The following is a 15,131-nucleotide window of genomic DNA, read 5'->3' as shown; positions in this document are numbered from 1 at the left end:
AAAATGAGCACCTGAAGAAGTAGCTCTTGATTAAAAGGAGGGAAATAAAACAGCAAAGCAGCTTGTAGCATTAATCAGCAAATAAAATATTCCTGCCTCACCACCTTTTTCGATTTTATACATCAATTGATTCTGCCTTACAATGAATATTTTTCTGAATCCCCTGAGTGAAAATGGAGAGTAGTTGCTCTTCATGAGTTAAGGAATTCAAATTCAAGGGGCTTTCTCTGCCCCTCCGATGGGCCTGATTCATTTTATGTCGTCAGAAGCAAACCTGGAGAGGGGAGCCCCTACAAAGGATGCACACCCTGTATGGGGGGAGCGCGTACTCTTGTGGCCTCAACTTAAAACAGGCACAGTGGCTCTTTATCGGGACAAATACTTAGCCTTGTCCTTCTCTAACAGGGCATGGAACTGAACTCTTCACTTTGCCAATGTCCCAGGATAACGCAGAAAGAAAACAGGTCTCCCCTAGCTTTGTAAGGGGATCCTGAGGAGGGATTAGTCTTTGAGCCTTACTGGGCAATGAGACGATGCAGATAGGGAAGGGATGGAGGAAGTGGGAGAACATGAGGAAGGGGAGAGAAGGGGAAGGGAGAAAAGAAGAAGATGAGTAGGGGAATGGGACGGGAAGGGGATCAGTATGGAGGAAAAGATCAGTTTGCAAACGGGAAACAGAGAATGAAAATAGGAATGCTGATGGGATGGGGATTATGATAGGCTGGGGATGACGATGGTGGTTGGCTGTGGAACTGGGAACAGGACCTTTTGCTCTGAGACCGAAGACTAATATTTCCAAGGCTGGAGAATTCTCTCTAGGTGTGCACGTAAAGCAGCCTGCTCCTTTCCGTTAGCTTCCACAGGTGGCTGTGTCTCTCTGGCTTTGGGGCGAGGGAAAAGGAGCGAAGGGGTGAATGCCTGGGTCCCTGGTGGAGGGTGCTGCAAATTACGCCACGATCGGCTGTCCCAGCCCCTTGTAGCCCCACTCTTCCCTCTCCCTCGGTTCCCACGACCTCACCTTAGGCTCCACATGTAGCTGTACTTGTAAGGGAAGTAGCTTCCCGGCTCGCTGCAGCAGTACTTGAGGTCGGCGAAGCCGCAGCAGTATATGAGGGTGGCCCCCTCTCCATGTCGGGGGCACTGGAAGGTCTCCACGAAGGTGTGGTTGAGGCTGTAGTAGCCCGAACAGACTTGGCTGGCCTCGATCATCTCCACTGCAAGCGGAGACACGGAGAGGCTCCCGATCCTGGGCTGTGTACCTCCAAAGCCTGTGCCCAGCCCCACTTCAGCCCAACTCCTCTCTCTGTTCTTCCCAATCCTGCCACCCTCTGTACCCGAATCGCCTCTTCTGGCTAGTGCTTTGGCAGGTTACGCGTCTAATCTCCTTCCTGCCCCTACTGCTCCTTCTAGGGCCTCTCTCCACAAGAAGCGTAACTCTGGCGTCTCCCTTTGGTTCCTGGACCGCTTGTAATCTGCCGGCCTCTGTCGCGGTCACCACAGCCCTTATCTCTGAAACTCCGTCTCTGTCTTGCTGTTTCTCTCCTCCCTGCTCTTCCCTTCTCTTACCTATGCACTCTTCAAAGTGATCTTTCTTTCCCCTTTTAAAGAGACTGGGGATAAAGGAAGGAACCAAGGGAAAGAATCCGGGATGCTAGAAAAGACTTTGCAATGTAAACATACAGGACAAAGTGACTATGAGCTCTGGACTGCTGGAAATTCTGGGAACAATAGAAAGTGTTGGGTATCTCTATCTCTGTTTATGTCTCTCTTTTCCATATCAAGGGTCACTGAAATGTGTGGGGGGAGGAGGTCAATTAAAGGCTCTGGGGAGGTAAAGAGGAACTTAATTTATTAGGTTCCCATTTATTTTTAGATACACTTACCCATAAGTATATAAAAAGTCAAGCAACCCATTAAAAATTAAGTACATTTTATTAAATAAATATAATAAATACTTTAAAATAAGCTTCACTTCCATATTATGAAGGGGAAAAGGAAAGAAGGGAAGGAGAGGAAATAAGGAAAATAAGGAATGAGAATCAGAAATAATTGTCATTTATATTATATATAATATATTGTACATAAAAACTTAATGTTATTATGATCCTATATTTAGACATACAAATCTATATAGATATCTATATCTTCATATAAAAGTTTGATATCCTGTATAGTACTGAAACATTTATTGAAATTCTTTACATATGTTATCTGATTTGATCCTCACAATAATCCTGTTAGATAGGGAGGGATTATTCTTTGCCCTTTTTTGGTATCCTGAGTGCTTAACATAGTGCTTGACACATAGTAGGTACTTAATAAATGTTTAATGATTAATTGACCACAAGAATTTTACTGCCCTTTGCCTCAGTTACCATCACCAAGAGTAGATATGATGACTATAAATCTCAGATGTCCTTTCTCCCTAAGACACCAAGGTATCCCCTGCATAACTTGTACAAGAGTTAGGAAAGTACACCAGTATCTCCCACAAATATCTACTAAGTCCCAAGAAATCTTTCTGGGACAACTTTATAAGATGATTTAAATCACCATACCTATACCAGACCTAGAGTGGAGTAATTGAGAAAGGAGGAATAATTCCTAAAGATCAGCTATATTTTCTTGTCATACCCTACTGTTGACTTAGACTGTGGATGTTTACTTTATTCTTGTCATTTCCATATGCAAAAACATTCAGTGGTTCCTTATTACTTCTTAATAGCAAGTGTAAACTGATCTAGTACAGAGTATACCACTATTCGGTTTGCTTCCTGATGCAGAAGATAATGGCATGAGTGTAACTAGAAGAATTCTGTAAATGCAAAGCCTTCTAAGTTAAAGATTATCTGTCTTCCATTTATCTATCATCCCACTTAGCTTTTCATCCCCACCTTCCACAGCTAGATCCAAAATGATAGCCAGAACAATCAGCTGCTTCAGGTTTCAATTATTTTTCCGAAATGATGAAAGAAGTAGAGATCTAGGAATGCTTATAGCTTTAAAAAGACCAATCATTATTTAATTCTAGGACTAGGCTTGTACCTTCTCTGTTTTTCTACCCAAAGTCATTTCCTTGACTTCCTAAATAGTTGGAATCTCCCTGCATATCCAAGTCCCTCATCTCTTGTCCTCCACTTTTGGAATACAAGGTAATCTCTCAACTACAAGCATCACGAGTCATTTACATCTTAGATTACCAGTATCTATTTTCTAAGCCTTGATTACATTCTAACACACTCTTACTAAATGTCACATTTTAAACATGGATATCAACCTGACACACCTTTCTGATTAACCATAAGTGGGATAAGAAAATATGTTTTGCCAAAACCAGAGGTAAGGTCTATTGGGTCAAGTTCAATAAATCTTTGTGAAGCAAAGTGAAAAACACAAAGTTTCGGTAAGACCTGGTCTCTGGCCTCATGGGGCTTCAAGTCTAGTAGAGAGAGTTACAAATTCATATGTGACCACCAGATGGTGCTATGTGGCAAGCTTTGGAGGTTTAGGGGTGGGAGAAGGGGGGGGGGGGAGGGGGAAAGGAAGAGTGCCTTGCTTTCTTTTCTAGCCCCCACCTTCAGACCTTTGGGGTGTGACTGCTCCTTTAAGAAGACATCTTCCTCTTCCTACCACTTGGCCTGAGGGCAATGATCTTACCTGGGTTCAAGGCTCCTGACTGAAGCTGGAAACCTCACTAAGAAGTCTGACATTCTATGCTACCTAAATCTTGCTTACACATAATTCAGTAGCTTAGCAGTTTTCTATCTATCTTTGCTATTGAGGAGCTCATAAGAGTTATTAACAAAATCAAAACTATAAGATGCTTTCTCATTCAACTCAGCCACAAATCAGGGAGTTCACACTTACAGAACTCTGCTGACACATCCGTGCATTAGGAAACTGGTGGTATAGTTTGTGGAGAGTAGTTTACATTTGCTGATAGGAGTAAATAGAGAGTCACTGGAGGCTTCAGAGTAGGGAAATGATAATAAGAAAGTAGAAATCCACAGCCCAAGTCAACAGTAGCGTAAGACAAGAAAGTGTATATAGCTGGTCTCTTAGAATTGTTCTTTTCTCAGTCATTCTATTCTAGGTCTGCCTAGGTGGGTTGATTTAAGTAATCCCAACACAATTGCACCCAGAGAGATTCCTTGGAACTTGAGAAGTAATTTAGGAAACATTGAAGTCTAACATTTTGGGCCACTCTCCTGTTTAGTTCATTGTATACCAAAATAGTCACTGGTCTTCTCCATTTTCAACCCTCCCCCCCCCCTGCTAATTTTTAAAAAGTTATTTATTTTCATTACATTTTAAGTTCTGAACCATCTCCCTTCCTCCCTACCCTGCATTACAGAAAGCCACCATTTGATGCAGATTTATAAATATATGTAAAACCATACTATGCATACTTCTTTTTATTAGTTATTTCTCTGGAGGTGAATAGCATCTTCCTTCATAGCAAGGAACTGATTTATAATTAATTTGAGCATTTATAGTACTCAGAATAACTTGGTTGTTCACAATTATTCTTCAAACAATATTCTGTTACTGTATACAACTTTTTTTGGTTCTGCTCACTTTACTTTTGATTATTTCATACAAGTTTCCCATGTTTTTCTAAAATCAACTAGCTCATTATTTCTTACATAGTAAGTATGTATTATATACTGTAAGTATATATCATATATAATATTATATAATGTGTATATTATATAATAATGCTGCAGTATTCCATCACAATCATATACCACAACTTGTTCAACCATTCTCTAATTGATGAGCATCCCCTCAATTTCCAGTTCTCTGCCACCATAAAGAGAGCTGCTATAAATATTTTAGAATATATAAGCTCTTTTCCTTTTTCTCTTATCATCTTGGGAAACCTAACAGTAGAATTGCTTAGTCAAAGAGTATACACAGCTTAATAACTCTTTGGGCATGATTTCAGATTGCTCTCTAGAATGGCTGTACCAGTTCACAGTTCCACCAACAGTATATGAATATATGCTATTAATTAAAGAGCATTTATCACTGTTCATAATTTATAGGAGATAAAATCAGGAATTAGAAACAGTTTAATAAAATAAAGAAATCATATAGAAAATACATACCAGCTGCAGGCATAAGGGATGGGGGCACGGTGCAGTCCCTCACCCTTCACACCTGGATTAGTGCAATAGCCTGTTGGTTAGCCTTCTTATTGCAAATCACTTTCTGCTCCAGTCCATTGTCCATTCGGCCATCAAAGTGATCTTAAATTGCAAGTTTGACTATATTATTCTTTCTCCCCAGCTTATCCTGCTTGTTTATACATGGTTGTTTGTAGGTTGTCTCCCCATCAGATTACAAAAATTTCCAAAGAAGGGATCTGTCTTTTGCCTTTCTTTATACCCCTAGTACTTAGCACAATATCTGGTACATAGGCATTTTAAGTAAATTTTCGACTGACTGACAAAACCCTCTTATCTCCCCAACTTCCCGCCACCCTCCTACTTAGCCATGCTCACTACTTGGGCATCATCTTTGACCCCTCATGCTTGTATATCCAATCCATTTTTACCTTGACAATATCTCTCACATATGTCTCCTCTCCATTTGCACAGCCACAAACCTAGGTCAAGCCTTCCTCACCTCTTGTCTGGACCATTACAATAGTTTTCTAATGGGTCTCTCTGCCTCAATTACCTCCCCATTCCAGTCTTTGCTCCACTGAACTACCAAAATGACCTTCCTATAGTGTAGATCTAACCATGTCACTCCTCCATTCAATAGAATCCCATATTATCACTAGGATCAAATATAAATTTTTCTATTTGGCACCTAAATCTTCATGACCTGACCTCCCCTTACCTTTTCAGTTTTCATAAATTTTAATCTCTTCCGCATGCTGCATCCAACTACATTCATCTACTAGTTGCTCCTCACACAAGACATTTCATCTCCCATTACTGTCATTATACTAATTGGACCCCAGGCCTGGAATGCTATGCCTCCTCACTTCTCCCTCTTAGTTTTTTTCAAGATTTATCTCAAATCTTGTTTTCTACAGGAGGCTCAACCCCCAGGCACTAATGTCTTCCCCTTTCAGACCATTTTCCATCTATTCTCTGTCCCTGTCTCTGTCTCTCTCTCTATATATACACATATATACATACACACATATGTGTGTATCTTGTATGTTCCTAGCTATTTACATGTTGTCTCCTCCATTAGAATGTGAGCTTCTTGAGAGCAGAGATCCTGTTTTCACCTTTTCTTGTATCCCTAATGCTTAACACTGTGCTTGACATATAGAAAGCACATAAATGCCAGTTCAGTGACTAATGAGTGAAACCTGTGGCCTCTAGAACCAAGCCTAGCACCCCCAGACTGAACTTTAATCTCTCCCTTTCTCCCCTTTCCTTGCTTCTTTCCTTCCTCCCTTTGTATTTTTCCTGAGTCTATTTGTCTTTTTTCTGTCTGAGTCTATGTCTCTCTGTGTCTCTGTCTGTCTATCCCTTTGTCTCTCTCGCTTTCTAATTGCCATGGGCCAATGCTGGCATCTTTACTCTACTCCATGCCTGAACCTCCTCTGAACTTTGTGTTCAGCCTTCTTAGCTCAGAATCCTCCAAAGCCTTGGGGTGGGGTGGATGGAGGACTCCTGGAGGGGGTTTAGGAAAAGGTGACCTGAGGTGGAACTCACAGTGTTCTTCAGAAATACAGTTCCTAGGGGTCAGTGTTGCCAAGTCCCAGAAGCTTTCTTTTTCCACAGAGGAAGTCTGAATTCCCAGTTATATACAGATATCTATAATGTATAAGTACATAAGAGAAATATAAACAACTTATCAAATGGAAGGGTCAGAGGTAGGTTCTTGGAGGAATTTGGACTTGATTTGAGCTCAAAAGTAAGGTTAGGCATTATCAGTCTGGGATGTAGTAGAAATTTTTTCAGGCAAAGAGACACAGATTTTTAAAAAGCACAAGGTGTATACCAGGGACAGCATGGAGTGCTGATAGATTGCAGTATACTTTTTAAAGACTCATCACCTCAGAACCAGGCTGGTTACATGTTCCACTCAGGGTTCTAGGGGCACCCTTGACAATTGAGACATCTCTAAGGGTATGACTTGAGTTCTCATGCCAAATGTACTCCCTCCATGGACCACCAGTAACTAGGTCCCCGGTTCCATGTAACCAATTAATTCCCTTTTACAAAGAGATATTTACTTTGAAGATACAGCAAGAATAGAAGTAAAAAAAAACATTCTCCCTCCTCCCAAAGTTCCATGAGGGCACACTATTCTCACCCGCTAGGCTCAAACTTAACAGTTTCTACATAGCATCGATACCACCAAGTCCACATCCAAATGAAGAGAATCTATCAGAGAAGTTTTTGTTTTAGCTACTGTTGGAAAGTCATTCCTTTAGGCATCTTTGGTATCTCTGTTGTAAAACTCTGCATGGACTAAATTTCCAGACTTCTGGACTTCTGGACCCTCAGGTGTTTCAGTCTCCTGATTTTTGAATACTCACAAAGGCATAGACTCCAATTTCCTTCCCTTAAAATGGAAGATCAAGTGCCTAGGCAGTCAAAGCATCAAGGCCATATTCTCGAGGTCCCATGTTAGCTTTGATTAGGAAGAAGGCCAAAGATCTCTCCCCTTATAGCATTATCTCTTACCGAACACCGTCACCTAGGTAGAAGTAAGTCAAAGAAAAGAGGCCAAATCAAGAAAAGAAAGAAGACACTAAGTAGGGTCTTTTGAATATACCTCCAGTTCTGGTTCTGCAAACATGGCCAATCAAAGAGGCTGCTATACACCATGTGGTCAGCAGACCAGAACCAGTTATAGAATGTCTGTTCCTGTTACATCTCTCCAAAACTCCATAGTTGCTTCTCTATGTTCCTGCAGGACACCTCTATCTGACTGCTCCACTGACATCTTAGCTCACATTATTTTTGTTGTTATTACATCGTTTCAGTCCTGTGACTGAATTTTGTGACCCCATTTGAGGTTTTCTTGGCGAAGATACTAGAGTGTTTTGCCATTTCCTTCTTTAGTTCATTGGGAAACTGAGGCAAAGTTAAGTGACTTGCCCGGGGTCACACAGCTAGTGTCTAAGGCTAGGTTTGAACTCATGAAGAAGAGTGTTTCTGATTCCAAGCCCAGTATTGTCTCCACTGCAGCACCTAGCTGCCATAGAATCTATTACAAAATGACATACTCTGAAGTCCCTCCAAAGCACTTTCATTATAAGTCATTATGACTCTCTTGGAAGAAGGCTCTTCTTTGAAGAAGTCTGTTCTACATAGGGAATTGCTTTAATGGCACTGTACACAATCATAGAGACTGGGCTTATTAGCCAGTCCTCCTTTATAGGACTTTAAAGTTTTGAGAGTACTTTCCTCCTAACATCCCTGCAAAGCAGGTATAATAAACATAATTATTCTCATTGTCAATTGAGAATACTGAGGTTCAGAGTGATAAAGGGGTTCACATAGCTACTAAGGGTTAGAGCTAAGATATGAACCCAGGCCTTCCTGACTCCAACTGTAATGCTTTTCCCACTACATCATGCTGTGTCAAGGGAATAAGACAGAAAATGGTAGGATAATGACAGATTAGGGCATAAGACTTTTAATATCAGACTGATTTGAAGCTTACTTAATAGTAGCCTATTAAGGGTTTTAATCAGAGGAGTATGTAACCAGATCTGAGCACCGGGAAGACATCTGGAAGTGGTACAAAGGATGGATTGGAGGGAAAGAGAGTAGAGGCATAAAGATCTGTCAGAAGGCTTATTACAATAGTTCACATGGGATACGTCAGAGTGACAGTAATGAGAACATATTGGAGAGGATAAAAGTGAGAGGCAATGGGGAGATAGAATTAATGGGTCATTGGAACAGATTGGATATGAGAAGTAAGGGAGAGGAAAGAGTAATGATCCTACAAGGTTCTGAACAGACAAGATGGCAAAAAAACAAAAGAACCAAAAAAAGAAGTCAAAATGAAAGATAGGCCTGGTAGTGTGGTAGGCATTGGCAGTGCTTGATTCGGAATCATAGGAACTAGATTTGAAGACTACTTTGCTTAACCTTTCAGGACCTCCGTTTCCTCATTTGTAAAATAAGTGGGAGTTAGACTAAGAGGTGATCTCTAAGGCTCATTCTATCTTTAGATCCTATATAAGCATAGTTTGAGAAATTCTAAAATGAATTAATATAGCAGTGGAGTAGTCAGATGGAGATGCCCTTTAGGAACCTAGAGAAGCTGATATGGAGCTTGAAAGAGATGTAGCAGAGAATCTAGAAAGAGATAATAGGATTTTTAAATTAAATTTTTTTTTAGTTCCAAATTCTCTCCTTCCCTCTACTCTTCTTCTCACTGAGAAGGCAAGAATTGTAATACCCATTACACATATGAAGTCATGCAAAACATTCTGCATAAATCATGATTTGAAGGGGAAAAAAGAGAAAGAAAAAATGCTTTAATCTTCTGTCCATCAGTTCTCTATCTGGAGGGGAATAGCATTTTCTACCACAAGTTCTTTGAAATTGTGATGTATCCTTACATTTATAAGAATTACTGAGTCCTTCACGGTGGATTATCTTTATAATATTACTGTTGTATATATTGTTCTCCTGGTTTTGTTCACTTTACTTTGTATCAGTTCATATAAAGTCTTCCCAGGTTTTTCTGAAACCATCTTCTACATCATTTCTTACAGCACATAAGAATTCCATCACATTTATTTGCCCCAACTTTTTCACCCATTCTCCAGTTGATGGATATCCCTTTGTTTTCAAATTCTTTGCCACTACAGAAAAAGAGCTACCACAAATATTTTTGTACATATAACTCCTTTTCCTTTTTCTTTCATCTCTTTGTGAGTGTTTGAGATACTTATTTTTAATGATTAGAATGGATTAGGTAGGAGATAGTGTAAGAAGAAAAGAAATTCAAGGACAGAACCTTGGAGAACATCCAGTTTAAGGATTTGAGTATTATGTCTGCACAGTGAATTCTTGGGTTACTGTTAATTTATCTTGTAGTTCTTCGGCTTACAAAACCTCCCTTTATTTGGCCCAATAAAGATTGCCAGAAGAGTAGCAATAACTCTCATTTCTATAGGGCCTCAATGTTTGCAATCCAGCAAAGTAATCAATCAGAGAAACCAATAAGAATTTATTTGGCATTTGCTATGTTCCCAGTTCTATACTATGTTCTAGGGATACTGATACCAAAAATGGACAAATTCTACCCATTAGGAAATTACATTTTAACAAGGGAGACAAGAAATATGTATGTAACTATATATGTAACAAACATAAAGAGAGTAAGTCCAAAGTAGCTAAATATGAGGTAGTTTGGGAGGGAGTCACTAGCAACTAGGGATATCTGGAAACTTTTTATGTAGAAGATGGTGTCTGACCTTTTTCTTGAAAGGAAGAGAGGAATCCTATGTCAGCAAGGAAGGAATTCCAGATATGGGGGTTGGCCATGGAGGCATGGGAACTGGAAATGTTTTTCATGTATGAAAAACAGAAAGAAGACCAGTTTGGTTGTATCACAGAGTACAGAAAGATGAGTATTGTAAAATGAGACTCTAAAACTAGGTTGTGACCAGGTTATAAATTCTTTAAGAGCTAAACTGATGGGTTTATCTATTAACCTAGGGGCAAGGGGGAGTGACTGAAGTTTATTGAGTAGAAGAGTGATATGGTCAGTTCTGAACTTAAAGGAAAGACTTTGTCATCTGTGTGTAGGATGGCCTGATGTGGGAAGAGACTTGAGACAGAAAAACCAATTAGGAGGCTTTTTAAATAATCTAGGCAAGAAATACAATGATCCAAAATAATCCCAAAGGATTAATGATGAAGTAAGTACACTATCTGCCTTGAAAGAACCAATGTCGTTTAAATGAAGACTGAATCATGCTATTTTTCATTTTTTCTTTCATTCTTATTCTTTTGAGTCTTCCTGTACAAAATGACTAATATGGAAATGTTTTACATGATTGCATATGTATGGCCATATTATATCTGATTGTTTACCATCTCAGGAAAGGGAGAGGGGAGAGAGGAAGGGATGAATTGAATTTGGAACTCAAAACTTTATTTAAAAATATTTAAAAGTTGTTTTAGGGGTAGCTAGGTGGCGCAGTGAATAGAACACCAGCCCTGGAATCAGGAGGACCTGAGTCCAAATCCAGCCTCAGACACTTAACACTTACTAGCTGTGTGACCTTGACACTTAACCCCAATTGCCCTGATGTCCTCCCCCCCCTCCAAAAAGAAAAAAAATAAATATAAAAGTTGTTTTAATATGTAATTGGAGAAAAAATAAGACAAATTTTTAAAATAATCTAGGCAAGAAATGATGAGGATCTGTACAGTAGTGAGGTGAATAAAGAGAAGGAGTTAAAAGCAGGAGATGTTGTAGAGGTAAAAATGGCAAGATTTGGCAACTAATTGGATATGTGGGGTGAGGAAGAATGATGAGTCGAGAAAAACAATGAAATGAGAAAACTGAACAAATGGGAAAAAATGATGTTGCCTTTGACAGAAATGGGGAAGTTTGAAATGAAGTAGGTAAATAGTGGAAAACTTTTAAAGTATTTTGAGATTTTGCAATAGGTGTTTTCTCAACAAAAAGATGGTCAGACAATTTGTATTCATTTCAAAGAAGTACAAATAGTGCCAGATCACAATAAAATAAAATTCAAAGTAAAAAAAGAAGGAAAATAAAGACTGCCTTTCACAATTTCTCAAAGCAAACATTTTGTGGTTCATGGTTTATGACAAGTACTAACTAACATGAATAGTTATTAAATTTAATCCTAAACGTTGCTGACTATAATCTCACTCTTATTGCAACCATGACAATCAATCAATCAACAAACATTTATTAAGTGTCTATTATGGGCCAATAACTGTTATAACTGCTAGGAATACAAGTATGAATATGAGCCAGTCTTTGTCCTCAAGGTACTTACATTCTTAGCACATGGTGGCTGAGACCTAAAAGAAATTAGATACCAAGCATGTGTATTCATTTTTAATAATAATTTAAAATATGACCTAGATGTTTAATACATTGTTTCTTTATGTTACTGATAAAAAATAAAATATAATTTTTTATTCTCTTGATAGATATTGGAAGAATTGGAAAAATTTATATTCCTGTAAAATGTTGGTGAAATCTAGACTTTTGAGCTTGTTTCTTGTAGTGCTGTTTTATTGTCATAGAACAAGGCCCTTTGGAATATCAATCAACATTTTTTTTTGAATCATACATGCAGGATACATACACATCAAGTAACCATGATAATTATAAGGATATAAGACAAAATTTTTCTTTGTACAACTTTTACAGTATAGTTGGGATGATAAAAATAAAATAGCAAAAACATTTAATTCAATAATACTTATTAAACATCTACTAAATACCACAGACTTGGGAAGCTAGTATCCCTTGAGTACTAAGACAAAAATGCTACATACTGTGCCTTCAAGGAGTTTACATCCTACATTCTTACATTAAAAGATACAAATATCAGGCATTAAATGATAAGTGGCAGGTTTAGATAAGTGCTGTAGGATTTCAGAAGCAGGAAAATTCAGTTAAAGCTGGGATTACCAGAGGAAGGCTTCACAAGGGAGACAGGGATTGATCTGAGTCTTAAAAAATTAAGAAGAGGAACATTCTGGAAAGGGAAAGTGGTGTGTGCCAAATCATAGAGATGGGGAAAAAAGAGAAAACATGTTTAAGGTATGGTAAGGAAAATAATTTGCTTGGAGCAGAGGGTTTGGGGAGGGTATTAGTAGGGAAACACTTCACAAAAGTCTGACTTTGAGTTTTATTGTGGCTTGGAGGTGAATCTAGAGTCACAAAAGTTATGCCAGAATAGTACAAGTTCTAATTGTGTCCACCAGGCTAGCAAGCCTTCAGATGTGGTCCTGGAGATAAAATGTATCTGCTAGGTAAGGACCAGTATAACAGAGTATGAGTCAACTGATGATGAATTCTTTGGTCATGACAACCATGATTGGACCAGTACATACCCAGGTTTCTCCCTTTCTCACCTTCCCTAATGTGGACTAGAAGTCCCTAAAAGTCCACAAATCTAGGACTTCATTGGCCTGGGGGTGGGGGGGCAAGGTGGGTCAAGGCTCTCTTGATGCAGCTTCCTGGTGGCCTCTATCTTTGTTAATATGGCTTCTTGGTTACCAACAGGCAGAAAAGTTCTCACTCACTTGGGTTCAATGTCCTTAGAATTGGTGGATGCCTGAAGATCATGCAAGTCTCTAAACTCTGCCTTTCTGACCAGACCTGTTTCCATATGGAGATAACGAGGGCCTTAGCAATAGAAATGAAGTGTTACTGTGTATCTTTGGTGTGTTAGGGTTAAATAAATCTCCATTTGTTCACTATTCATTGACTTATGAATGTTTCATTTAATCTAAATATTGAACCTGAACTAATTAGGGTGTTAGCCTTAGGATCATCCTTTATAGCAAGCCTAGAAACATATAAAAGGCAAAATGGTCCTCAGTCTCAGGTAGTCAGTCCCCTTTTGGTTCTATTATGAAAAGGGTAGTAAGATGGAAGAAGGCACTAAGAATCATTCCTGATCTTTAGACCATCTCAAAGCATTAACTGTTGGAAGATGAGTCTGTCAATGATGTTCACAGTAGACTGAAGAGGGAAGAAATTAGAGATAAGATCATTTAGGAGATATTGTAATTGTTTAAATGTGAGGGGATAAGAAACTAAATATATATGGTATCCACTGTTATAGGAAGGAGGATATAGTTTCAAGAGACATTTTGAAGGAAGAATTGACAAACCTTGGCATATGGTTAGATAGGGCCTGGGCATTGAATATTGAAAGTAAATGGCAGACATGAGGAAATGGCAGTTTAATAATTATTTTAATTCCAGAATTAATTCAGGTGCTAAAAATGTTATCATCAGTCAAAGTCACAAAAATCTTAGAAAAATGAGAATTTTAAAAGGTACCTTCAAATAAAAAGTAACTCATCAATTACTTAGTTGCTTACTACAGAGTTTTAAAATATGAAAGTCATTTACCTCTGTCAAAGTCAGAGAAAAGTATGTCTGTTATCATTTCCCAAAGCCCTGACTCTTCCAAGATTAAAATGTACAAAGATGCTTTTTCAGATTTAAAGTAATTATGTATTAGCATTTAAGCTAGCTGTCCAGAAATTCTGTTGTCTGAGGAGTAAAACAAAGATAAGGCCATGAATCACATGAAATAACCCAGAAGATAATCTTCAAGACTAAAGGGTTGAAATCTGAAAGGCTGTCAGCCCAGCAGAAGAAGTACAACATCTATTAGCTTTAGGGAGCAATTCAACCACGTTCTAGACAAACCTTCTAGACAGCACCAAACCATTTCTCTCTGTGTCTGTCTGTTTTGGTTCCTCTTTGCCTGTTTCTCTGTCTCCTCTCCTCTCCTCTCCTCTCCTCTCACCTTCTCCCCCTCTCTCTCTCTCTCTCTCTCTCTTTCTCCTCTCCTCTCTCCTCCCCTTCCCTCTCTTCCCCTCCACTCCCCACTTTTCCCTCCCCTCCCTCTCCTCTCCTCCATTTATCATCATCTCCCCTAGTTACTTGTAGACCTTTTTAAATTAAGGGTCATTGATTGTCTCAGGGGTTCCTGATATGAACTTGAGGATTCAGGTAAACAGAGGCACAAATGAGTACATCTTCCCAGGAGGCCCACATCTGGTTTTCAGGTCAATCTACCAGGGGGCAGAGCTAATTCAAGTTGCATTCCAACTTCAACATAGACTCTGACCTATTAAGACATTGATAGAAAGAGGTTTGGGCTCATATACAAATGCAATAAAAACAGTCCAGTTAGCTTTGGTTTCTTCAGGTTTTTAAAAAGTCATTTATGTATTTCAAAATTTATTGTACATTTATTCATCTTTTAAAATCAAGAAGAGGGAACATAAAAGTATATTCAATAGCTACAATAATAAAAACTAAAGTTCTGAAGTTATGGCCAATATAGTGAGAGAGATGTGAACTGAGGACACAGGAAAAGAAAAACAGACAGAAGGAAAATGTTAGAGGAAGATGCATAGAGACACAGAAGAGAAGAGAAAGGGAGGAGGAGG

The 15,131-nt window shown here is 38.8% G+C and overlaps 1 protein-coding gene across 1 annotated transcript in view; it reads right to left on the bottom strand.

The window, feature by feature from the left end:
• Positions 1-1,400, bottom strand: part of SHISAL2B (shisa like 2B) — a 30,000-nt gene extending 28,600 nt beyond the window's left edge. Inside the window, exon 1 of the mRNA XM_069096411.1 lies at positions 1,019-1,400. Within this exon, the coding sequence (XP_068952512.1) occupies positions 1,019-1,209 (191 nt within the window). The 5' untranslated portion in view covers positions 1,210-1,400. The remainder of the gene's footprint in view (positions 1-1,018) is intronic.
• Positions 1,401-15,131: the final 13,731 nt, after the last annotated feature.

This window comes from Petaurus breviceps, unplaced genomic scaffold (genome assembly GCF_028583685.1).
Source record: "Petaurus breviceps papuanus isolate PSGF00001 unplaced genomic scaffold, PetGlider_PUasm1.0 229, whole genome shotgun sequence".
Taxonomy (NCBI): Eukaryota; Metazoa; Chordata; class Mammalia; order Diprotodontia; family Petauridae; genus Petaurus; species Petaurus breviceps.
Note: the sequence above shows the minus strand (reverse complement) of the source record. Positions and strands in the feature narration are given on the sequence as shown.